Here is a 25,850-nt window from a genome sequence, read left to right on the forward strand (position 1 = left end):
GAAATTGACTCCTGGAACAGCCATGCCCTTGAACTAAAATCGCTAAAAAAATTTTCAAACAAAAACTCAAACGAATACGCTTACCTCGCGCTTCGCGCTCGCTTGATCAATCAGCAATACGATGTTTAAGTGCAAAAAATAAATAAAAAAAATTGCATTTACTGGGAATCGAACCGGGTACCTATCCCATATCCTTGCTTGTAAGCGTCTTTCCAACTGCGCTATGATAGCATTTAGATGAGCTGACGAAATTTGGTTACTTATTCTCGAGTAAGAATTTAAATATCTAATCTAAAGAGAATAAAGTGTATAGGGGGCAGCACAGGAGCCGTCAGATCTTTGGCGCGAAGCGTAGATATGTAGTTTATGATTCCGATGTAGCCCACGAGATGGCAGAACCTACTATGCACAAGGAAACGTACTTACGAGAACGGTAGATGGTAGCACTTGCTTTGGCAATGTACATGTGCACATATATTTCCGATTCAGGCCACAAGATGGCAGGCCCTCCAACGCGCACGGTCCCTATATGTAGTAGAGGGTTATTGTCATACTAAATTTTGTAGTCACAGTAAATTTACTGCCATCTTTCGATACAGGATTAAAATGAAAATGAAAAAAAAAATCAATAAATGTATATATGTATGGATAAATGCCTATTTATGAAGAATTTAAAATAGGAATTTATTAATATAAATTACTAAAAGACATAAACACGAATATAAAATTAAAACTAACTACAATTAAATTAACTAAAACTAAAAATTAAAAATACCTATCAAAATTTGGTGCCCTCGGGAGGGTGCCCAACACGCAGGCAACCATGGATAAATGTTTTTTTTTATTTTTAGAACGCCATATGATTTTGACCCATGTTCTTTTACTGATATGAGTAAAAATTGTTAAATATAAAATGGTGTCGCCATCTAGACGAGCATAGGCCAAAGGTATAGCGCCGTATATTCAAGAATCAAATTTTCTTTAAAGCGCAAAAAGCCATCATCTCTTGCAAAAAATAAACGAATGCGCTTAGCCCGCGCTTGATAAATAAAAAATACGACTTTTTTCATTTTTTCAAAATAAAATAAAAAACAACAATTGATACGAAATTTAAGTATAAAAAAATACAAAAAGTTATGTAGCAGCATACAATTACTGGGGATGGAACCAGGGACCTCCCGATGCAAACAAAAAAGCGAACGTTTGCAAAATGCGCCATGATAGTTCTTACTAAAGCTGACGAAATTTAGCTACTCATTCTCAAGTAAAAACTAAATATCTAAATACCGCCGAAACCAGAGATACAAATTTTCTGAATTTTTGGCCATTTAATCTATAAACATATATCAAAAAGAAAAAACTCTTATGATATCGATACGACTATTTGTTTAGGCGCCAGGTATCACGACTCCGCCATTTTTAAAAATTTCCAAAAACCGGATTGACAAAAAAATTTTATTTAGTCATAAAATTCGGTCACAAAATTTCACGAGAATCGGTTAAGAATTGCGACCTGTAGAGGAGAACATCCGGACATACGAAAGCAAAATGCCCGAGTCAAAACGTAGACCTTCGCTTCGCTTCGGTCAATAAAACTACACTCCAAAATCAATAGTTTTTTCGCCCTTATTAAAATTTTACACGTGATTTAAACGATACAGTAGTAGGTGTATATCGGTCGATACAGTAAGGTATACGCGCGCAAGCGAAGGCGAAGCGGCCTGCCTGGCTAGAGCGCCACTCACCGTGGTCTTCTTCAGACTCCTGAGGAAGACCACGTGCCCCTTGTAACCTCAATGCGTTGCGAGACTTTCGCGAATGATTCGATTTTTTTCGGGAAGGCATGGAAATGCCTATAAAATGCGAGTCCCAAATCGTTAGACTCCGTAAACGACCAGTGCCGGATTAAGATATTTTAATGCCCTAAGCATTTCTAGACCATGGTGCCCCCTCTCCCTAGGGTCATCAAGATTACATTGCATTTTTTTGGTAAATTGACTGACGTTCATTGCCGCATTACAGCTGAGAATGGAAATCAGTCACATCATTTTATCACGAAAATTGTCAGTGTCGCAGCAGTAACGTTGCAACAGAGTACCTAATGCTGCTGCAGTCGCCACCCGAATGTCACCTTTATCATGTATTAGAATGTTATTGAAAACGCGAGCGATTCGAGCGCGAACATTTTTCGTTATAAAAACGCAATTTGATAGACAGTTCATTTTTACTTTTAGTATGGAAATCAGTCACATAATTTTATCACGAAAATTGACAGTGCTGCAGCAGTAACGTAGCAACAGAGTAATGCTGCTGCAGTCGCCACCCGAATGTCACTTTTGCCATATCTTAGAAAGTCATTGAAAACGCGAGCGAAGCGAGCGCGAAATTTTTTCGATATAAAACACACAATTTGATAGACAGTTGTACATTTTTACTTTTATTATGGAAATCGGTCACATCATTTTGTCACGAAAATTGACAGTGGTGCAGCAGTAACGTTGCAACAGAATAATGCTGCTGCAGTCGCCACCCGAATGTCACCTTTATATCTTAGAAAGTTATTGAAAACGCGAGCGAAGCGAGCGCGAAAATTTTTCGATATAAAAAACGCAAATTGATAGACAGTTGTACATTTTTACTTTTCGTCCCAACCAGGCGCGAATCCAGGATTTCATACAGAGAAGGGATGGGACAGTTTTTTATCAGCCTAGCTTCGCATAGGGCTCGATATTTAAGGGTCTCAGCGAGGTTGTTTGATGCAAGAGAGGTGAAAAGATGCAAGAAAGCAGAGCTTGGAATTGACCAAGTGAATTGAATTGGCGAAGCGTGAGCAAGGCAGAAGGCCCAGCTGCGAAAGAGGAAAGCTTGGATTTGAATCCACGCCCAAGTGTAATTAAGGCAGAAGATCAACTTTGCCGTAAGGCAGAAGGCCTCGCATAAGACCTAACGCCGAACTGCAAAAGAGTGGCTTGAAATCGAATCTATGCATGTAATCACGACTCTTCTACTGCTCGCTCTTCGGCTTCACTCGAAAGCGCTACTTGATAGGATGCTTTTAGTTTTCGGCTTGCACGGGGCCCCTTATAACACTTTGACAGTTAGGTCTCAGGATCGCGGCTAAGGAGCAACTCGGCTTGGCCGACAAATCTGGCGTGCAAGAGAGCAAATTTCGCTATTAAATCGGTAACCTATGTCGAAAAAATCGGCTGGCCCGAAAGCAAGATATTTTTCCATGACTTTAAGGGCCTCCGCGTAAGGTCAAATCGAAAGCCTACGTTGGAGATGTTCTTACGTACTCTCTTACTTGAACCCTACGACCCTTCGTTATTAGATGGGTACTTGTACACGTATAAAAGTTTCATGTAGGTACCTACTCCACGACGACTACAATGCTGATGCAGCCTGCGCGTTTTTTCCTACGGTTTTGGTGCCCCCTAGACGGTCTTGGTGCCCTAATCAAGTGCTTATTTTGCTTAAAGGGGTTAATCCGGCACTGCAAATGACAGAGGTCAAGTTAAATTCTTTTTTCAAAGTACCCACCTTCGTGGCCATTATTAAGTGCTGTATACGTATGAATATGGATTTGTTATGGATGCGATATAATTACGATTAGGTATAATTCATGACGGAAAAAATTAATAATTTTAAATAATTATGCAATTGTACGCGTGTTGATATGTGTGTTTATTTTACCACTACGTAACTATGTAAACTCATTTTTAGTTTTCTTGATTACTTAATGTTTACTCAGTTCCCCAAAAGATGGCACTGTGCAATGAGGGGCAATTAATTTACTGTCGTTTAATTTTGTTGTATTATTAATTCAACATAATTATTCAATTAAATTTGTTGATATCCGTCTTCTAAACTTAGAGTTAATTTGGCAAAATCCTTCCTCGGTGGCTTATTCATGTCAACACGTATTAAATTCAGCGCCATCTGTTAGTTTACCAGGGTACTCTATAGTGGTAGCACATGTTTGAAAAAAGTTTGCCCCTCCTTCCTAAGTAGCGCCATAAGATTCAGGGGCAAACTTTAGTCAATCGAGTGTTGTGGCTACCCCCCTTTTAGGGGTTGAATTTTTATAGCCTATAACCTGACCGGGGATGTTCTCGACATATTAATAAAGTTTGCATCAAAATCCGTTCAGCCGTTTTCACGTGATGCGCGTTCAAATAAACAGACAGACAGACAGATAAACAGATAAACAGACAAACAGACAAAAATTCTAAAAACTGTTGGAACGTGTTCTGTTATCGATTCTAAGTATCCCCAGCCAACTTTTTTTCGAATATCGTCCATGTACAGACTTTCGACCCTCTTCAGCTTTATTATATGTATATGTAGATATTCTCCTTCGCTAAATGTGACAGATTATTTCATATTATAAGTGCATCTTTAATATCACCTTGCGTATAAAGTATATTTCTTTTTTTCTCAAAAATATACAATAATTTTAAAAACACAAAGAGTGTAATAATTGCTAATTCATAACTCTGGTATTTACGTAGAAATTAATGATATGTGACGTCCCACGGGTAAAGGTACCTTATAGCGGTTGGCGCTTACGCTATTATTAACGCCGCTCCAATATTATTGCGGCGCTATGCGACGTAAGCGCCAGCCGCCATAAGGTACCTTTTGGCGTGGAACGTCACATATAATAATGCTATTTTAATTATAGTTTACATTTTAGAGATTAGTCTCGTTGGGACCGTTTGCTTATGTTTAATTTAGCATTCGACATTTATAACACTAAGGGCCAGTTGCACCACATTTGACAGACGGACGTTGATCATTCTGTCAAATGTGGTTGGTGCAACTGGCACTTAGTTTCTTAAAGGTAGTTAAATCAAGAAATCTATAACTTTCGCCCCCAGATACGGGGAACAGTTCTGAATACCTACCTACATAAGTAAGGTTGACGAAATACAAGGTGTTCACGAGGAATGCGAAAGATTTGAACCACGCATTTCTGAGGTCAAAAGAAGGAAAAAATGTAATATGAGTTTAGGTCAATTTAGCCAAAAAAAAATTTTTTATTTGTTTTTTTTTTTTTTTTTCTATTATTTGAATGTATTTGTACATAAAAGTAAATTTTATTGGTAAAATTGTCACTTAAAATGGATTTTCACTTTTTTTTCGTAAAATTTAGTTTTTGCAAAGTGTTACTTGTCACTTTTTGACATCTATCAATAAGGATATTTAGACTACGTCCCATAGTAGCAACATCGCCATCAAAAAGGCGTTTTGCACTACCTATGTAACAATAAAAACTTGTTTTTTTTTTAAATTGGTATTAACTCTGAAACTAGGCGAATTTCAAAAAAGTTTATAGGACATTTTTGTCTCTAAATATGATCAGGAATACGCTGTTAAAATTATTCGGTTTCCTCATGTTACAACGTGTATAGGTAAAGTGAGCCGATCTCTCGAACAAGTTTGAACAAGTTCGGCTCACTTTATATTTCGTCAGTTGTCGTTAGTTGTATTTTATAATTGTTGAAGTATTAGGTATTATTATTTTTGCTTGTATGTAAATTCAATGTTGACGTGTAAAAGTGTCCTTGTGGCTTATTTGCTAAATAAAAGTTGAAGTTTGAAGTCAATTTTAACTAGGTAGAAGGTATGTCGATGCATACTCTTTTATATCCTGTTCTTTAAAAGTACAATCTCATTAGGAGCCCTTGTAATAAAGGCTAATGAGCTCATGTTTCTCACATAAATAAAGGAAGGACGGGCTCATAAAATTAATTTCTTCGTAATTTTGCCTCACAATAATTTTAATGGAGATTATTTATGTATAAAAAGAACGATTGTTTTTTAAGTAGGTTTAAAATTTGCATATTTAAATCGACAGTTGGCTAAAATATATTGACTAATTTTTAGGCCAAAGCACTGACGCTTCGTTTTCTGTGGAAAGCACCACGTGATCACCGATCACCCGTAATAGACAATCGGCGCGATTCGGGAAATGAATTAGAGATTCACTAGATATGAAATAGTAAAGATATGTGACGTTCCACGGCAAAAGGTACCATTGCCCCGGCTGAATATTGGAGCGGCGTTAATAATAGCATTAGCGCCAGCCGCCATAAGGTACCTTTTGCCGTGGAACGTCACATATCTTTACTATTTAATATCTAGTGAATCTCTAATTCATTTCCCGAATCGCGCCAAATGACATGTCGGACGCCTCGGCCTGGCAGCGTGAGTCATCCTTTTCCAACTCTCCTCTACATACATTATGACATGTGTATAGTATGTCACTTGCATATGCATGTATATGCACAAAGGAGCAAAATTATATATTTACGGCGAGGGCTTAGATTGAATTTTGAACAGAATGACGGATTCTAATAAAGAATCTTGAATGTAGTACAACTGAAATGATGGATGATAATATTTTTTAATATCACTGAACACATACTGCTGTTCACACCACCTACGGGGATTATAAAACATCATTATGATAATGGATTACAAGAAAAACTATACCCTTTTTTTCGTTATTTGCGCAAACAAATAATTTATTTTTTCACCACAATTTTGTTTTGAGAAACTCTAGTACCTGTCGGGTGGTATGGGCTCTCCTTGCCGTTTCATTACCGGTGCTAGTGCACCCCAGAGAAGTGTCACCTCCAGAGTCGAACGCTGCGCTGCTTACTTTAGAGTGTACTTTCTTTAGATGGTGTCTTCGCAGGGGTCCAGAACAAAGGCATCCGTCCCCTGTGTCGCGACCACATCCGGCTTGCGTAATTAAATCTCAGTCGACCATAGTTTGAGATTGTGAATCTATGTATACCGCGAGTCCAACTTTGGTGTTATTATGTATAACATCGGAAAGTTACTTCTACATACAAAGCTAAATTAAGTGACGTAAGCTTTTTGAATGTTTGCTTGCTAAGAATATAAACTATAATAATAAATAAATCTTTATTGTTCAATCAAATTTGATTCTAATCAACTCCATGCAACGCTTGTAATTACGCTAGCAGCGGTATGTTTACTTATTTTATCTAGACACACTAGACAGGCAGGTAAGTAAATACCTGCTTAATAAATACGCAATACTTAATATTGCACATGGGTCAAGCACATAAAACCTAGATATTCGTACAAACAATTAGGCAAAAAATCAAACCAGTTCCTTAAGACTGTTAACGCAAAAGTGTACCTATTGAACGTTTACATATTTTAATCAAAAAAAATGCCATGAAGAAAAATCGCACGGAAACTCTACTATTATTAGCAAGACTCCAAAAAAACCTTAAAAGGAAATGTTCGTAGTCACGAAATATATAAAAAAGGTTTTACTACAGAGCAGCGGCAGCGCTACTACGTAGCACGTAACACATAAACACTGCTAAATCAAAATGACTTTATAATATACATTTTGAAAAACTAAGTCCATTTTCATAAGTCATACGTCAATTTATATGTGAATATAATTCAAAGTCGGGGTGAAATATGGTAATTCGTAGTTTCAGAGACTAGGGCGGTAGCAGAAACTTTAAAATGATCCGTGCGTTCTCGACTGCAAAGTGAGCCGGTAGATAAGATACCAAATTAACTACTAACTGTTACTTGAGTCAGTTATGTTTCCGCCATCCGGTTGGGTTGCTGAAATTTGAGTTGCCGTTGATATAGAAGTACAGAAGGACAGAAGAGACAAGGAACTTATGCAACGTGCAGTGACAAACTCAGAATATGACAAACTCAGAAGGTGACGTTCTCAGAACGTGACCTAATTCGAAAGTGACCTACTCCGCCTAAATCAGTTTATAATTTGGTAAAAGCAATTAGGTGTACGGTGTGCTTCATGTTAGTGACTCGTGTAATGTTTATTTTAAGTAGGTATTAATTATTTAATTTTACTTTTAATCAAATTGTCCTGGTGGTTTATTCGGATTGTAATAACTGGTTATAAGTTTGAGCATGTTCATAGCTAACTCATAACCAGTTAGTTATACCAATCCAAGATAAGCCACGTGGCGTCGCGTCGGACATCTTTATCATTTATAGAAATAGAAATAGAATAGAAATAGAAAATATTTATTTGGCATAAAATCATACATTAGGTACAGCAAATTAAATAAGTACAAAAAAACGTACACCAAATAGGATGCCGCTCAGCATAAGCAGTGTCTGTAAGACACGGCGCTGGTTTTCAGGGCACCCAAAATTAAAACTAAAACTTAAAACTAATACAGAAACAGATAGAAACAGAACAAGACAGAACACGAGTAAGAAAGAAGGAGAGAGAGAGAGAGAGAGAGACCACATTTATTTCTCGTAGTAGTCATAGTTCACAAATATGTTTTTTTGTTTTGGAATATGTCCGCTTAGTTATAACTGGTTATAAACTTTGTTGGGTTGCGAGTAAATACTGTTTTAGGTTGTACTTAAAAGCTTTTTATATTTTTATAAGTTGCATTTTATATTTTATTTTAGGAAATCCATCACGACTATGTCCAAATTATCGTCCAGTCCAATAAATGGGAATGCCATTCCTGTTATTAAAAAATACTTTCAAAGGTAAGGTAGATTCACGCATAGTGTAAATTTAGTTCGAGAGCCCCTGTTAGCACCCTTCAAAGTTCAAGAGCTGCTCCTGACCTACTGTGACTGATTCGCTATTCAGTTTACGTTTCATTCAGCCGAGTTAAAGTTTAATTGGTCGTTCTTCACTAATGGCTGGGAAACAGAATTTTGTCCAACTTTCCATATCGCTTTCAAAGGCTAAATTCAATAAGCTCAATTACTATAGTTTTTGTGAGCTTCCTAGGTTTTAGGAGATAGAATCAGATAGTGTGTTAAAATAGGTACCCATACTTACATAAACCCTTCACACTCATGATCCTTTGTGGATTTGCCGTAGTCGGGTTTAATAAAACGGGTCATTGAGTTTTAAAAATATAATGTCCAATAAATCTGGCTAGGAACAACAAGTCAAGCTTTGCTCGAGTTTTATTTTAAAACCTCCAGGTTGAAACCGGGGAGTTTTTTTTTAATGACAAGAAACAAGTCTGCATCTTCTGCATCTTCTGCATGCAAATTCGTACATTAGTTATATAAGTTAAATATTATCGTACATTACGTATGTAGTACATTAGTTAAATATAATAACTGTTTTTGTGTGTATTTTGTTGATTTTCTCCTCCGTAACAGAGAAAACGAATAAATACATGACTATAGTAGCCGCAATACCAACTGGCGACTTAGGTCATAATGCCATTTCTGTCACTCTTGGTTGGTCTTAACGAGGAGTATAACTGAAAAGTCATGTTCAACCAAAATAATCCAAATATTTAGCTAGACTATTCGCGCTCGGTAATTTAAAAAAGGTGAAAAATAAAGATAAATAGTAGTATTTATCTTTATTTTTCACCTTTTAGCATAGGAGTAGTCCTACAAATATGTGTAATAAACTAATAACTCATTGGGTTCAGAATGATGTCTAGAAAAATATACCTACATATTTTTAGGAGCAGTAGGTATCTCTATTTTTCACCATTTTGAAATTGTATGTAGGTTTTTTTCCTTGTTTCAGTTTAAATAAACTTATTTAATTACACAAACGGGTCTACCGCGATATAATTTCATTGTTTTTACCTTTAATTCCGACGTTTCAGCTGAGTTGCACCAGCTGTGGTCACGGAAAGACTGACGTCCCAACAAATGTCAACGGAGATATTAATAAAACACCACTAAACTATCCGAAATTAGTTTATAAAAATGTTCGGGGTAGACAAAGAAATTGCAGCTACCCGTTAAAGAGGAGGCGTTAATCCGTAATAAATTACCGGTTAATGACGCGGAAACTGTGCGCCAAGATGTTTCGGTATTGCTACGGAAGGTCAGACTGCCTTCAAGCAACATTTCTACAGCGGAGCGTCAGGCGTTAAGAACCCTCCGGGACAACGAGGATTTACTTGTTTTAAAAGCCGACAAGGGTAATGCTACTGTGGTTATGGATAGGCTAGACTATGACAGCAAGATTCAAGCGCTTCTTGCGGATAAGACTGTGTACAAACCAGTCAGCTACAATCCTACCGCTAGGGTTACCACACGTCTGAGGAAGCTCATTAAAGATCACGAGGAGTTGTTTACTGAGGACGATTTTACCAATCTTCACAGACCAAAAGCTGTCCAACCACCTAAATTGTATGGACTACCGAAGGTGCACAAATCGAACATACCCTTACGGCCGATTGTTAGTCAGATTGGTTCGCCCTCATACCACTTAGCGAAACATGTTGCGGGTGTACTGCAAAAGCTAGTGGGGAAGACTTCGTCCTACGTAAAGGACTCTCGTCATTTTGTTGACATTGTTAAGACCAGGAAATTGGAACCGGATGAGATAATGGTGAGCTTCGATGTGGAGTCGTTGTTCACCAATGTTCCATTAAAAGAGTGTCTGGGCATTGTCAAAACGAAGCTTATAGATAACGAACTTCCAGAAGAGTATGTCACTTTGTTGGAGCACTGTCTAGAGGGAAACTATTTCCTCTACCAAGGGCAGTTTTATCTGCAAGTGGATGGAGTGGCGATGGGCAGTCCAGTTGCCCCCGTAATTGCCAACATATGGATGGAACACTTTGAAGAGTTGGCATTACGTTCCGGACCGTCTGTAATTACAATGTGGAAGAGATATGTAGATGACGTGTTCTGCATTTTAAAGGGCAACGCCGACACAGTGGAGCATTTCGTCGGCCATTTAAACTCCATCCACCCAAAGGTAAAGTTTACATTTGAGATGGAGTGCGATAGATCCTTACCCTTTCTGGATGTAAAGTTAAGAGTGAAACCAGATGGAACCCTGGCACACTCCGTGTACAGGAAGCCCACACACACTGACAGGTACCTACAAGCATCTTCCCACCATCATCCGAGGCATCTACAATCCGTGGTCACATCTCTGGTTAACAGAGCACGAGACTTATGTGACGCGGAACACATAGATAATGAGTTAGCCCATGTTCAGGAAGTGCTAAAGAAAAATGGGTACTTCAGAAAATCCCACGCACGACTAGGAAAAAAGAAAGACATCCGGAGGTTAGTAGGCAACCAGCCTTTTTGCCGTATGTGAAAGGGATAACGGACAAAGTTGGATCAGTACTGAAGAAATTCTCCATTAAGACTGTATACACGCCGTTATCTAAAGTAGCAAGTCTTTTACGCAGCCCAAAGGATGTCATTCCGTATCAGAATCCGGGTGTCTACAAGATAGAATGCAGTTGTGGAAGTGCGTACATTGGCCAAACTAAGCGCAGCGTTCAAGAGAGGGTGAAGGAACACATAGCAGCTGTTAAAAATCGCCATGTAAACAAATCCGCAATAGCTGAGCACTTGCTGACAACAGGAACGAATCACTGGATTGAGCTACATAAACCCAAAGTCCTCTCCAACGAGCGACACTATTATCCGCGGATCGTGAGAGAGGCGATTGAAATTAAAAAACACCCTAAAAATTTCAATCGTGAGGACGGGTACAAATTATCGTCTACTTGGGGACCAGTGATTCAAATGTTGAAACCAGCGGATATATCTTCGGACCAGTGTACGGATACTGTGAGTGTTGCGTGTCGTGCCGTGGACAATAAACATTAAACTTTAACGGGTAGCTGCAATTTCTTTGTCTACCCCGAACATTTTTATAAACTAATTTCGGGTAGTTTAGTGGTGTTTTATTAATATCTCCGTTGACATTTGTTGGGACGTCAGTCTTTCCGTGACCACAGCTGGTGCAACTCAGCTGAAACGTCGGAATTAAAGGTAAAAACAATGAAATTATATCGCGGTAGACCCGTTTGTGTAATTAAATATGTGTACAAAACGCGAGAGTTTAAAGTGTTAAATAAACTTGTTGTTTAAGGCCATTGTATATAGGTTAAACAAATTGGCTCAATTTTGTTAAGTATTCAAATCAATGGACGTTTACAAGAGCATGTCACCCTTACAGCAAAGATGATAGTAATATAAAATTCATAATAAAGAACTGGAATTTTCATTTCCGTGGATAGAGTGCAGAATCGTTACAAAGTTTGACTTGTTATTAACAGGCTATTTTGTCAACGTCGGCCGATTTAAGTGTTATAAATAAAAATAATTTACTTAGTCAATAAAAATAATTATTAATGTATATTTTAAATATATTTATATAGTAATACAATATATAAGTCATATTGTGTACCTAAAATGTCTCTCTTCTTCTTAGTCGGATACTCTTGTAAGAGCATTCGTGGTCATTGAAGTCGTTGTACGGCCTTTTTTGTTGTTTCCCGCCATGCTTCTCTATTTATTTCCTACTCTTCTCTATTTATTGCTTCTCTATTTATTTGTATACCTAAAGTGTAGGTATATAAATACCCACACTTTAGGTACTTACACAACATGAGGATTGGTACACTTAGCCAATGAGTATGGTAAAAAAATGGCCCCCACATTTTTGTCTTGTGGTGTTACCTGATAGACGGTTTTATCCACATTGACCTTGTACCTTTTCCTGTACAAAAAACAGGATTGAATGACACTATAATAGTTATATTTAAAAATAGTCAATAAACCAATTCTACGAGAAAATTGGTTACACAACAATCATAGAAAACGGTACGAACATTAGGGTGGAGCGTCGTTGAATGAGAAAAAATAAAAATTTGATTATCAATGTGGAACCGGTAGGTACAAAAGTTGCAGTTTTTCATGTATGTAGATTATAGTGATTATATCAAGTTTCAAAATAAACACCACTTTTAGCCCTCTACCCAGCCGCTAAAGCAGACCCCTGACTACAAGGCCGCCGGACGATATCGGCCTGTCAGTTAGAACAAAAATTTGACAGTTCCGAACAACTGACCGGCCGATATCGTCAGGCGGACTGGTTAGTCAGTGGTCAGCTTTAAGAAATTAATAAAGGTAAATTTTCATCAATTATTTCACTAATATGTGTACATTTTATTGAAATTATATAATACTTAATAAGTTATTACAAAATTTCTGTGCCTTTTTCAATATTTATGAAATACATAATAACATTATTTCATACTTTCATATTAAACAGCAATTTCATGCAAAACAAGGAAAATGCTACAGTGTAAAACAAAATATATGAGTTATTTTTTAGAAGTTCTTGTGCCAAAGTAACGATGTTATTGATTACGAAAAGTATCATTTTACTGCAAAAAATGGGTTACATATATGTTTAAATAAGCGTCAAATTTTGCCCTTCGGCGTCGCTTACGCCCTTTTTAGGTCATGTTCACACGTATGTTAGGCATACATTTACTTTTACTAGTAGTATTTTTATTATCTTATCACGTTCAAAATAGTTTTCACGGTTCTGTAATAAGTTGTAAACTCCAATTTGTGCACAATATCCGGATTAAAGGGCCTTTTCCATAAAATCCCTATTTACGTGGTTTTACCGTGTCAAAAATATATACGTTATAAACAAAAATAAGTATAGGAATCGAGTATATCTGTAACAAAAAGATGTTATTTAATGAATAAAACTTGTTATAAAAAAAATAAGCATAAATTAAATTTATTATAAATATACATATATATTGCTATAAGTATATAATCGAATAGTAGAGGGCTAAAAGTATACACCAATATTTTTTTTATTTTTTTCCCTTAAATAATAAAAAATAGACATCGTTTTACAGGGGTTCCATTGCTATATTCAAGAATTTTGGATTTCGCTCCACTCTAACGAACATGAAACACAAGAGGATTGTGTTACCAAAGCATTTTGAATAAAAACAGCGGAATGGCAAAACCCGCTTAAAAAAAAACATTCGCCAATAAAACAGATACGAACTATCAAAAACCATTTGCACGTCTCGCGCTCAAGTTCTATTCGAATTATTCGATTGGCGCTCGATGCATAATAATAATCGGTATGCGATTATATGAATTCCTCGCGATGGGCGATTCGATTCGATTCTTCATCTTGGACCTTTTTTTGTACGTGTCTGGAATGTGAATAAATGGACGCATCAAAGATGAGGAGAGGTTATTCTCGTGTAATAGTTATGTAATGATGCTAATATAATATTCTGCTTAACACTTGCGAGCCATGGTTGTTCGCATAGCCAACTTTAATAGTATATACAGTTCCTGACAGTTAAAAAGACCAATGCCTTAGCATTTTGGTTTAATCATTTTATTATAACATTAGTATAAGTCACTTAATGGTTAAAAACAATGAATAAAGTACCAGTAAATAACTATATATATAGTGCAGTTGCTACTTGCTGTCAGAAATGGAATATCAAGTTAAGGTATAGTTTTAAGTCTTATACCTACCAATCCATATAATTTTCACGAACTTTTATTTAAAGATTACCTACATGGTTACCCAACCTTGTTAACAATGATTAAAGTTCCAAAATGTAATTTAGACGGGAATATTTAATGTAAGTTTGCGACGTTTGACCCTCGAAATGAACGGTAATTAATTTCGTTAGGGCGTTATATTGGGCAAAACAAGGTAGTTTGGCAAAAGGGCCGAAAGATCCTACAGTTGTTAATGCTTCTCTACGATACAACCATCCCTTTCAACTCTAGTTTTAGTTCTATTTTCAAATGAACAAGCAGGGTTTTTAGAAAACCTTTTTGTTGTGTAATGTGGATTAAAACAACAAAACAAACACATTTTAAAATACTAAATGGACAAGCAGAATTAAAGAAATTAAAAAACCTGACAGATTTAAAAAATACAGATAATTTCATGTTCTTTAATACATTTCCAGTAAAATAATTAATTTACATTACTACTAAATATCACATGTCAAGTAAATATAAAAGATCTAATACATTAATACCTGTGTGTAATTTATGTGTAATTTAATTTTAATATATTATCACTGTCAACATTAAGATGATAAGAATGTTTATTCATTGTAATCCGTCAAACGGTTGTAACCCTTATCAAGGCAACATACCTACTACGTACGAAAAACATTACTCTCTTTCTACAGACGAGTAATCAGTCTATTTAAACCTTACGACAATTACTACTATCATGTTCACCTCGGTGACAAGCTCTAAAAATAAAGAGAGAAAAAAAAATCTACTTACCATTAAAATTTACAATAAAGTCGTGTATCTTATTATTCAAGTACCTACTTTGAAACATTAAAATCTAGTGTCTTATTTTATTCAGTACTTTATTCTTTTATTAACTTGGCTCTTAGGTTAGGGTTTTACAATGTGAGTATAAAAGTACAATATAAAAACACTTACGAAACATTACAAAAAATATATAAACACATTGTAAAAAACCTAACCTAAGGTGCCGCCGGCAGCGGGGCAAGGCCCAAGCTGCCGGCGGTCAGGGCCGCAGAGTGAGGAACCGACGTACTATAATACGCGCCGTGTCCAAAATGACCGCCTTCTGCATCTGACCCTTGATTCAACCACCCAGCGAGAGTCTCTCTAGGTGTTGGTCGAGACTCATCGCTATGAGACCGTTCGTTGACACGACTATAGGAACAATGATCGTCGAGTCGACATCCCACATGGCGGTTATCTCGTGAGCCAAGTCTAGGCAGTACTTTATTAATTATTATTATTATTTTGAATACCTAAGCTAATTTATTTGTTAATAATGATTCAGGTAGGTATCTTACTTTCAATCCAAAAGAACACTATACGAAAACCTGTATCATAGTAAAGTTTATAGTCCAGAACGCGATCGAAATTAAGTTTTGATAACTCAACAGAATTTTAAACAGAATTTTGAAAAAAAAAATAAGTGCATGAAAATTATTAAGAAGTATGAGTGATATAATATTTTACCTCCAAAACGACTTATACGATTATATGATCTTCACAAATATACCTATTGGCAGTGCATACCTATTAAGAATAATTATATTCACGCTAATAAAACCAAATTTAGTACTTGTATGCGTTTTAAATTTGTCTTTATTTATAGTTACGTATTTCACAAGTATACCATAATAAACTTTACTATATCCGGAATGTCAATTGAAACAACTCATGTAATTTTCATGTTAACGCCAAATGATGTAGGTACCACACACACACGTTAGTTCAGGGGGCCGATTCTATTTTAAATTTTTGATATTCTTTGATTTATCTTATTTTGATACGACCTTAAGTTGTATCATCAGGCATCTCACACAGTACGAGCGAGATGCCTTTTGAAACGACCTCTGATAGCATTTCATAAGTACCAATCAGCGTTAGCAGTACACGCTCCCACATAATAAATAATAGTAGTAGGTACAGAAGGTTCACTCTCTAATAAATCGCGTCTATTACGACAGATGTGACCGCCAGGTGGCGCAAGCGCGAGCAGGCGTCCGTTCCGTAGCGGTGCTAGACACCAAAATGGGTGTGGGCCGCTTGTACTTGTAGCGACGCGACGAAATCGCGGAGTGACACACGCCTGACGCTGCTCTGATTAGTGCAGCGGCCCACGGTGGCTCGAGGTCGAATCAAACTGAGATGAAACCATATTAAATAGTGAAAACTGAATCGGCCACCAGTGCTAATCTCCCTCCATACGTCAATGTGTAAAGTACAAGATTGACGACATCCTTTTCGTTGCTAGTTTGGCTAACAGTGTACAGTACATCGGTATATTCTTGTCTGCAAGTTACGCTAGTTTTGAATTTTTAACAATATAATTGTATACTTAATTATAGGAAATAGTTTAGTTGAGAATAAAGTATTTTACTACAAAATAGAACAATACGTTTGAAAAAGACAAGGATTACAAAAATAACCCCGTATAAGCAATTAAGGTACGTGGTACGTAACATTTACAAATGTAATTAAAGCAACATTAAGTTAACTTAAAATAACATAAAATTATTGTCGTTTGAACTAACACTCAGTAATTGTACACATAATGTCGCTCAGTTCATGTATTTTTAATGTTCACCAAACAAGGCACTTATTGTTATACATTTTACGTCAGAAGTGATAAAACACCTCGTGAGGATAAAATATTGCGAAAGGATTAGGAGCTTATTCCTCGGAGTAACAGCAAACACAAGTGCTTATCAAGTAAGATAATAGACACTCAGCATAAAGGAAAAACATTTCCGGCAGTTAATTTATATTGTTTTGATCTCAACAAGCATCAAAATACTCAACCTTTAGATAAATAATATGAGCAAGTTAAGTTGATGATGATATTTAAACCTTCACGGCTTAGGAACTTAAGAATGTATTTGTATTCGTTATAATACAAATAAATTCTTACAGAATTCGCGCGAAATGTTGCCAAACTCATTTAGGTTACAGACATTATTTAAATAAATGATTACTCCCGCTTAATACGCAGACTTTTATTTACATACATTATAGTGAACATTTTTCATAAACTGACATTTATGGCAGGGTAAAAACAATCTATTAAAGTTTTTATTTGCTAACTATATTATAAACTGTATTTATATATACACAGTGTTAAGAACGTGTAGTCTATCTGAAGGTATAATGTGTCTAACAATGCACGAGTTTATAACTGTAATTACTAGATAAGATAGCCGACCCGCCATTTTTGCTATTTATATTCGTATTGTCTACAACAGACTTATTCGTATCATAACTGTTTTCTGCGTCAGCGGTTTCCTTTATTCTGATTTTGTTTAATTTTCTGATTTGTTTCCAGACACTTGATTACTTTTAAATTTCTGTGGTGTCCAATAAACATCTTATGGAGTCTTCTTCAGCATACCGTCCTATTAGAAAAACTCTTTATACTTTAAGAGCTTACAAAATTGGAAGAGCCAATGGAAAGCGAAAATCAACCCTTAAACCTTGGGAAAGAGGAATCGAGAGAGGGTGAAGTTGATCAAAATGTACTAAATAAAAATAATCAGTTTGAAAAGAAGAAGAAAGAAGTGGCACTAAAAGTATATCCGCAAAGATGGTACATACTAGCCTTGTACGTGGTGTACATGATATGCAATTCGTCGCAATGGCTTCAGTACTCTATTATACCAAACGCCGTGACAAAATTTTATGGGGTCACTAACTGGCACGTCAATTTGACATCGCTTGTGATGATGGGATGTTACTTGCCATTAGCATTGCCCGCTGCAAGTTTTATGGATCGGATTGTAAGTCGCTATTGTTTGATTTTATAATTAACGTTGATAAATCTGGCGCTTTCTATAAGTTGCGTCGCATGCACGCCTTATTGCGCGGGTTATTATGCTATCCTTTATTTAACTACTTGTTTATGAACTTAAAAATATAAACATACTCAGGTATACCTACTTATTTATGAACTAGATTTTATATTACTTAATATGTATTATTTTCATTTGTGTTATTTCAAGTAATTATTTTAGTTTATAGATTAGATTTCATAAGGTTATCATTGTAAAAAGTACGTTGTTTTTGGTTAAAATAAACTTAGCGTTTTAAAAATGTATTTCGCCATTAAAGCGATATCGGCTCACACAGGTTTTTGATTCGATATATATGTATGTTAAGTAAAAAATATTGAAACCTGTGACTATTTAGAACCCATTAAATCAGTAGGTATTCTGGAATATTAGTGATAATGACATTATTAAATAATGGATGTGATAACGTAGAGCACAACTGTGTCGCTTAACTTCAAACTCGGATAAATCTATTCGACCCTCTTAATAGGAAACATCTACCATATTACCTTATCCTGCCTTATCTTAGTACCAAAATCGCAAAATCTGACAGTTGGATTTAACTGAGTTTGAAGTTAAGCGTATCATCTAAACATTTTCAACAATCTGTTCTAGAGCCTCAGGTGGACAGCGATTCTTGGCTCATCAGGAACTGCGCTTGGTTCCTGTATCAAGGTGTTCTCCGCTACTCCTGGCGGTTTCTATGTAACTCTGACCGGCCAGACTGTGGTAGCCGTCGCCCAAGTCTTAATGCTGAGCGTACCGCAGAAATTATCAAGCATTTGGTTTGGGGAACGTGAGGTAAGTTTAATAACAATGCCTGCTACGGTAAAAAAAAGTTTAAAAGTTTGTATTTCAAATACATGAATTGCTATCCCGCTTCATTTACTACTGTTATGCTCTAACTGAAGCGAAACGAGTAAATTAAAAAGCACGATATAAAAAAATAAAAGCCTTTGTACCTATGAGATTATAAATAATTATGAAAAAATATATTTTTACTAGCTTCTGCCATGGACTTCGTTCGCGTGGTATGATGATAATTGATAAAAACTATCCTACATCCTTTCTCGGGCCTCAATTTTTATCCATACCAAATGTAATTTAAATCTGTTGAGCGGTTTAAGCGTTAAGAGGGAACAGGCAGTCGTAGACAGACAGAGTTACCCATACAACCATTTCCAGTCGCCGTTACGACGCGGTGTTGACACATCTTGTGTCGACACCGTCTGTTTCGGTCACAATTCCAGTCGCAGAGTCGTCGCCGTGTCGACACAGTTACCAGAAATGGGGAAGGGTCGACACATGACACAAAGTGACATAAAGTGTGGTCGCCGTGTGCACACATTGTTTCGGGTTTGCGACTACTTTATGCCAAAATCATTCGTTCATTCGTTCATTTTGTTCCTGTCAAATGGAAACTGTCAGATGGAAAAATACTTAAATAAAAATAAGTGACATTAATACGCCATCTCTAAAACGGATTACAAGACGTAATTATATATTATTTGCATTTATATTACAATATGACTTAAATTATTATGGGGAATTAAACTGCTCGAGTGATTTGATAAACTAAGTGTAATATAATCAACGCGCCACCACATTGTTTTAGTTTAGCCGGAAATGAAATTGTTTACTTCTCAGTGCCTGTGTTCATAACTATATTATTTGAAGCATTTTTAGTACTTCGATGCGTATACTATACTTAAATAACAGAAATAACGCTTTACATACTACGAAACTTGTTAATTATGATGTATAAATATGGTTCAAGGCTGAGAAATATTGCAGTCACAAAGTAGTTGCAATGTTTCGACTTTGTGTCGACTCTGTGTTGACACATGACACGCGCTGTCAAAAGTAATAACAAAGTTACTGGTATGTTACTGGATTTGCAAAATGGCTCCTTGTGTTGATTTGTTTTCAGATATTCTCAAAGTGTAAAAATGCCGTGGTCAGAGATGGGCATTAATCGATTAACTGTTTATTCGACTAATTAATGGAATAAAAAAAGTTAATTCTCAAATTTTAATCGCGATTAGTTTAGTCGACCTAACATAGATTGAAATTGAATTAATCTGAATATTAATCGAATAAATTATCGATTAAATCTCGATTGAAAGTTGACAGGGGGCCATTTTTGTACGTAAAAATAATAGAAATGTCTTGCATGCAGATGGTAGCAAAACACTTTGTCATAAAAGTCGAGATGGGTGTCGATATATAGGTTTTAGGGTGTGCCGATTTCGAAAATAATGACCATTTTGGAATCCGAAATGGCGGCCATGCACTGTGTCGTAAAAGTCGTCATGGATGTCGTTTTATACGTTTTAGGGGGCCCCAATTTTGAAAATGATGACCATTTTGGAATCCAAAATGGCGGCCATGCACTATGCCATAAAAGTCGTCATGGGTGTCGTTTTATAGGTTTTAGGGGGCGCAGATTTCGAAAATGATAACCATTTTGGATTCCAAGATGGCGGCCATGCACTATGTCATAAAAGTCGTCATGGATGTCGTTTTATAGGTTTTAGGGGGCCCCGATTTAGAAAATGATGACCATTTTGAAATCCAAAATGGCGGCCATGCACTATGTCATAAAAGTCGTCATGGGTGTCGTTTTATAGGTTTTGGGGGGCGCAGATTTAGAAAATGATAACCATTTTGGATTCCAAAATGGCGGCCATGCACTATGTCATAAAAGTCGTCATGGGAGTCGTTTTATAGGTTTTAGGGGGCGCAGATTTCGAAAATGATGACCATTTTGGATTCCAAGATGGCGGCCATGCATATGTCATAAAAGTCGTCATGTATGTACATGACGACTTTTATGACATATGCATGCATCGTTTTATATGCATACATCGTTTTATAGGTTTTAGGGGGCCCCGCTTTCGAAAATGATGACCATTTTGGAATCCAAAATGGCGGCCATGCACTATGTCATAAAAGTCGTCATGGGTGTCGTTTTATAGGTTTTGGGGGGCGCAGATTTCGAAAATGATAACATTTTCAATTTAAAAATGGCGGCAATGCACTATGTCATAAAAGTCGTCATGGATATCGTTTTATAGGTTTTAGGGGGCGCAGATTTCGAAAATGATGACTATTTTGGATTCCAAGATGGCGGCCATGCACTATGTCATAAAAGTCGTCATGGATGTCGTTTTATAGGTTTTAGGGGGCGCAGATTTCGAAAATGATGACTATTTTGGATTCCACTTTTATGACAAAATACGTAGCCGCCATCTTGGATTATAAAATGATCATCGTTTTCGAATTCTGCACTCCCTAAAACCTATAAATCGACATCCGTGACGACGCAAGTTATCTTTATTTTCAGATCTAACAAATTGCTACAGAATACAAAGGACAAAAAAGAAGCGAGGAGGTAATGAAACAAGCAAAAATACAGATGATTCCTCGACGCAATTGGGTGATTCTTAAATTGTGTCCAGATTTTTTTTGTCATAAAAGTTTATATTTTTCACATATTACTAAATCTATGGCAAAAGTTATAATATTGCAATGGATTCCATCGCATGTAGGTATAAGTGGCAATGAGACAGCTGATGCATTAGCAAAACAGGCATGCAGCGATGGCATTGAATTTCACTTGAAACATTATATGGGGGCAATAATGACTGTTTACATTTAGTCAAATTAAAGTGTCGCGAATTGTGGAAGGAATATTTCGACGAGAGATCTAGGGACAAAGGTATTTGGTATAAGACAATACAGCCACAACCCTTTAATTCTCCTTGGATTGATAATAGTGTGTTGTGTAGGCAGGATCTAGTTTTATTATTGAGATTGCGCTCTGGACACATTCCATTGAATAAGTTCGCCTACCTCATGCGTAAAGTGAATTCGGAATTATGCACCTTATGTAATCGCGTCGAGGATGTGTATCATATTTTAATGGAGTGTGTCCGAAATGAGCGACTTAGAAGACAGATATTTCATGACAATGACAGTTCCATTGGGTTATGTAATACCTACCTTTCGAACCCCATGTCTGAGGTTGTTGAAAAGGTACTAAATATTGTTAAGTGCGGTCTGAGGGACAGAAATGTGTGATGTAATTAAACTAGATGTAGCTATTTACTTTCTTTTAACTTTGTTAATTAAGTCTGTTTTTTATGGGGTGACATATTCGTTCAATCGAAAAAGCCCCTTAATAAAGGAAAAAAAAAAAAGTTCCGTGACATTTCGACCTTGTAATTTTTTAAGTCAATGTTTTTGTTTATCTATGAGGATCTCACTAGAATAGTATAATCAAGGTATGTTTATATTTGATGAATGAAATAGTAACGCAAAAAAAAAATATATTTGTGTCTTATATTCCTGCCGAAGACTTTTATTTTACCTTTTCCTTCTACACAAGTTTGGCCAAGTAATAAGAATTTAGGGCACTCAATTTTATTTTGACTTCTACAACAGTAAAGCTACGAGGCCATGTTTTGGTATCGTTTTCGTATAAATTCGCAGTACCAAATTTAGTTAAGGTATCACATTGACACCATTCCGAAGTAAAAACATATAAACTTATTAAAATACTTTCTTTTAAACTCCTCTTCACGCTTAAACTGCTGAACAGTTTTAATTTCAATTTGGTACACATATATTTTGAGTCCCGAGACAGGATATAATAAAGTTATCTCAAAAATCACCCTTTAAAGGTGTGAAATGAGGTGTAGGGGGGAATTCAGAATTGACTTCTTGAAGTTAATACTGTTTAAGTTTAGGTTTGAAGTCATGTTTTTTCATCATTTTTAACTAAATCAAAGATGTAGACCATCCCAAATTTCATATAAATCGGTTCTGCGGTTATTGATTTCCCGTACAAATTTCCACGCCACTTTTCACACCTTCAAAAGATGATTTTGGTTATAAGATCTATCCTATGTCCTGTTCCGGGACGCAAACTATTTCTATACCAAATTTCAACGAAATCGGTTCAGCGGTTAAGCGTCAAGAAGAGTTTAAAAAAAACCGGCCAAGTGCGAGTCGGACTCGCGTATTAAGGGTTCCGTACATTAAGTCCGACTCGCGCTTGACTGCACATTTCTAATAGGTTTTCCTGTCATCTATAGGTAAAGAACTATTTTGTGTATTCAGACGGACATACATACAGACGCACGAGTGATCCTATAAGGGTTCCGTTTTTTCCTTTTGAGGTACGGAACCCTAAAAAGATTTATTTTTATTTTGTGGAATGGTGTCAATGTGATATCTTAAATGGATTCAGCACCCCAGATTTATACGAAAACGATACCAAACACGGCCTAATAGCACCTTCACTGATATAGATATATCAAGATAAAATTGAGAGCCCTAAATAAACTTTCAAGAGCGGATATCTCAAAAACTATTCAACATATCGAAAAAATTGACGGAATAAACTTGTAACAAATTAAATTAACTTTCATTTTGTATAAGTGGCCATGTCGCTGAGATGCATAGTTTCCGAGATATAATCGAAAAACGGGAAAATGGGACCTTCAAAGCCCCCTCTCTCCCCCCCGCTCAAGGGCTACGGCCGGGGACTTTTGATATGTTCACCTCCTAACTTGTCAAACCGAGTTACGGAGTCAAAAATTGTGTTCCGAGCATTTCCCTCTACAACTTTTGGAGCATTCGTTGCCTGACCTAAGTAGCTTATTGAATTTCTTTAAAAACTTTTCTGTAAAAGGTTGACGGGTGTTGGGTGTTTATATGGTTTCGGTCGATTATTATCATTTGCATTGCCCATGATGACTTACTAGAATTACGAGCACACGAGACACTAATAGTAGTTTGACAAACCTTGGTTTTCAAGAGGTATTTTATATTGACATTTGCTGTCACAAATTTGCTGTCAGATTTAGTCGCAAACCGCACGCAAAGTGCACACAAATGTGTCGACACCTTGTTACGGAAAAGTGTAGACACGGCGACGACACTTTGTTTCGAAACAATTCTAGACACATTGTGTGGACTCTGTTACGACACATCTGACATTTAGTTACCACTTTGTAATTCTGCGACTGGAATGGTTATATGGGTACTTTCGCATTTATAAAATAAAGTAAGGATTGCGGTGTTAATAAAGTAAGGATTGCGGTGTTAATATAGTAAGGATTGCGGTGTTAATATAGTCAGGATTGCGGTGTTAATATAGTAAGGATTGCGGTGTTAATAAAGTAAGGAGTCCGGTGTTAATATAGTAAGGATTGCGGTGTTAATATAGTAAGGATTGCGGTGTTAATATAGTAAGGATTGCGCTGGAAGAGATCGCTTTTTAGCAATAAGACCGCCTGTTGTTTACCTTTGCTTGTATTTCTGTTTTCTTTTGTATTGTTTTCTTTTATTGAGGGTGTGCAATATTATAAAGAGAAAAAGTACCTACTTGTATTGTAACAAAAAATTAAAGACCGGCCAACTGCGACTCGGACTCGCGCACGAAGGGTTTCGTACCATTACACAAAAAACGGCAAAAAAATCACGTTTGTTGAATGGGAGAATGGGAGCCCCACTTAATATTTATTATATTCTGTTTGTAGTATGTGTTGTTATAGCGGCAACAGAAATATATCTTTTGTGAAAATTTCAACTGCCTAGCTATCACGGTTCATGAGATAAAGCCTGGTGACAGACAGACAGACAGACAGACGGACAGACAGACGAGTCTAAATAATAGGGTCCCGTTTTTACCCTTTGGGTACGGAACCCTAAAAATTAACGTAGTTATGAATCATGTATATATTAAGTAAAGGTAGGTACAAGTACTTGTTCATGTTGTTTCCTCTTAACGAGGAGGTACCACGTGTAATGTATTTGTAATGGTTACCCTTGTCATGGTTTGGTGGAGAGAATTCATTTCCTGCAAAAATAGGTTAGCTTTTACCACGGAAGATATGTTGTTTTGCGAATGAAAAATTGGTTCATTTTTTTGCAAGCGCTCTCACGTGACATGGATCAATCTCAATCACGGAAACGCATCGTGAATTTTGTCTACCACAAATGGAACTGATTCTGTAACTCTAGCTAGTCGATTCTCTCACTCATCACTGTTTTTGTTTGATCTTTATACTCAATTATGCTCTTTGTATTATCACTGTTTACGGTTGATACATCATTTTATTCTCAATTATTTATTGACATAAACATCTGTATAATTTGTGAATTGGTTTATTTGATTTGATGCGATTTTAAACACGAGTTTGCTTGTAGATTGTATTATTTATTGTTTTTAACACTATTAATATTATTTAAGTTTAATCAACATTATTCTCCAGACAGACTGATTAGATAATTAATTAATTATAGGTATTCAAAAGTACAATAGAGGCACACATGACATAATTTTAAATTGTATTTAATAAGGTACCTACTCAAAAGGGTACTTTTATAGGTACTTAAAGCTACAATTATAATTCTACAGAAGCTTGTATACAGAGGTGCATACCAAATAATACTTTGTACTGAATGTACAAAAGTTCCTTAAATTCCCGTAGGAACATAATTTGTTTTAAAGTTTTTACACGTGCCTCTATTTTCCGCTATTCCAATTTTTCGGCGTAGTCACAAGTCTATTCGAAACCAATTTCGATTTCTATACATTCCAAAGCTTACACGTCAGTGAATAGCGGGCCGGCGATTGGCTTCAGTGGAATAAGCCTTTGGTCGTGACGCCGCAAACATGCA

General features: G+C 36.3%; 1 protein-coding gene and 1 long non-coding RNA gene across 2 annotated transcripts in view; both read left to right on the top strand.

Moving 5' to 3' along the window:
* The window catches only part of LOC134802917 (uncharacterized), a 428,476-nt gene that overhangs the window by 334,891 nt on the left and 67,735 nt on the right, over positions 1 to 25,850 (top strand). The window lies entirely within an intron of this gene.
* LOC134802494 (uncharacterized MFS-type transporter C09D4.1-like) overlaps positions 17,561 to 25,850 on the top strand; it is a 29,384-nt gene continuing 21,094 nt past the window's right edge. Inside the window, exons 1-2 of the mRNA XM_063775176.1 lie at positions 17,561 to 18,107; positions 18,774 to 18,959. Coding sequence (XP_063631246.1) covers positions 17,778 to 18,107; positions 18,774 to 18,959 — 516 coding nt within the window. The 5' untranslated portion in view covers positions 17,561 to 17,777. The remainder of the gene's footprint in view (positions 18,108 to 18,773; positions 18,960 to 25,850) is intronic.

The sequence above is a fragment of the Cydia splendana genome, chromosome 2 (assembly GCF_910591565.1).
Source record: "Cydia splendana chromosome 2, ilCydSple1.2, whole genome shotgun sequence".
NCBI classification, from domain to species: domain Eukaryota; kingdom Metazoa; phylum Arthropoda; class Insecta; order Lepidoptera; family Tortricidae; genus Cydia; species Cydia splendana.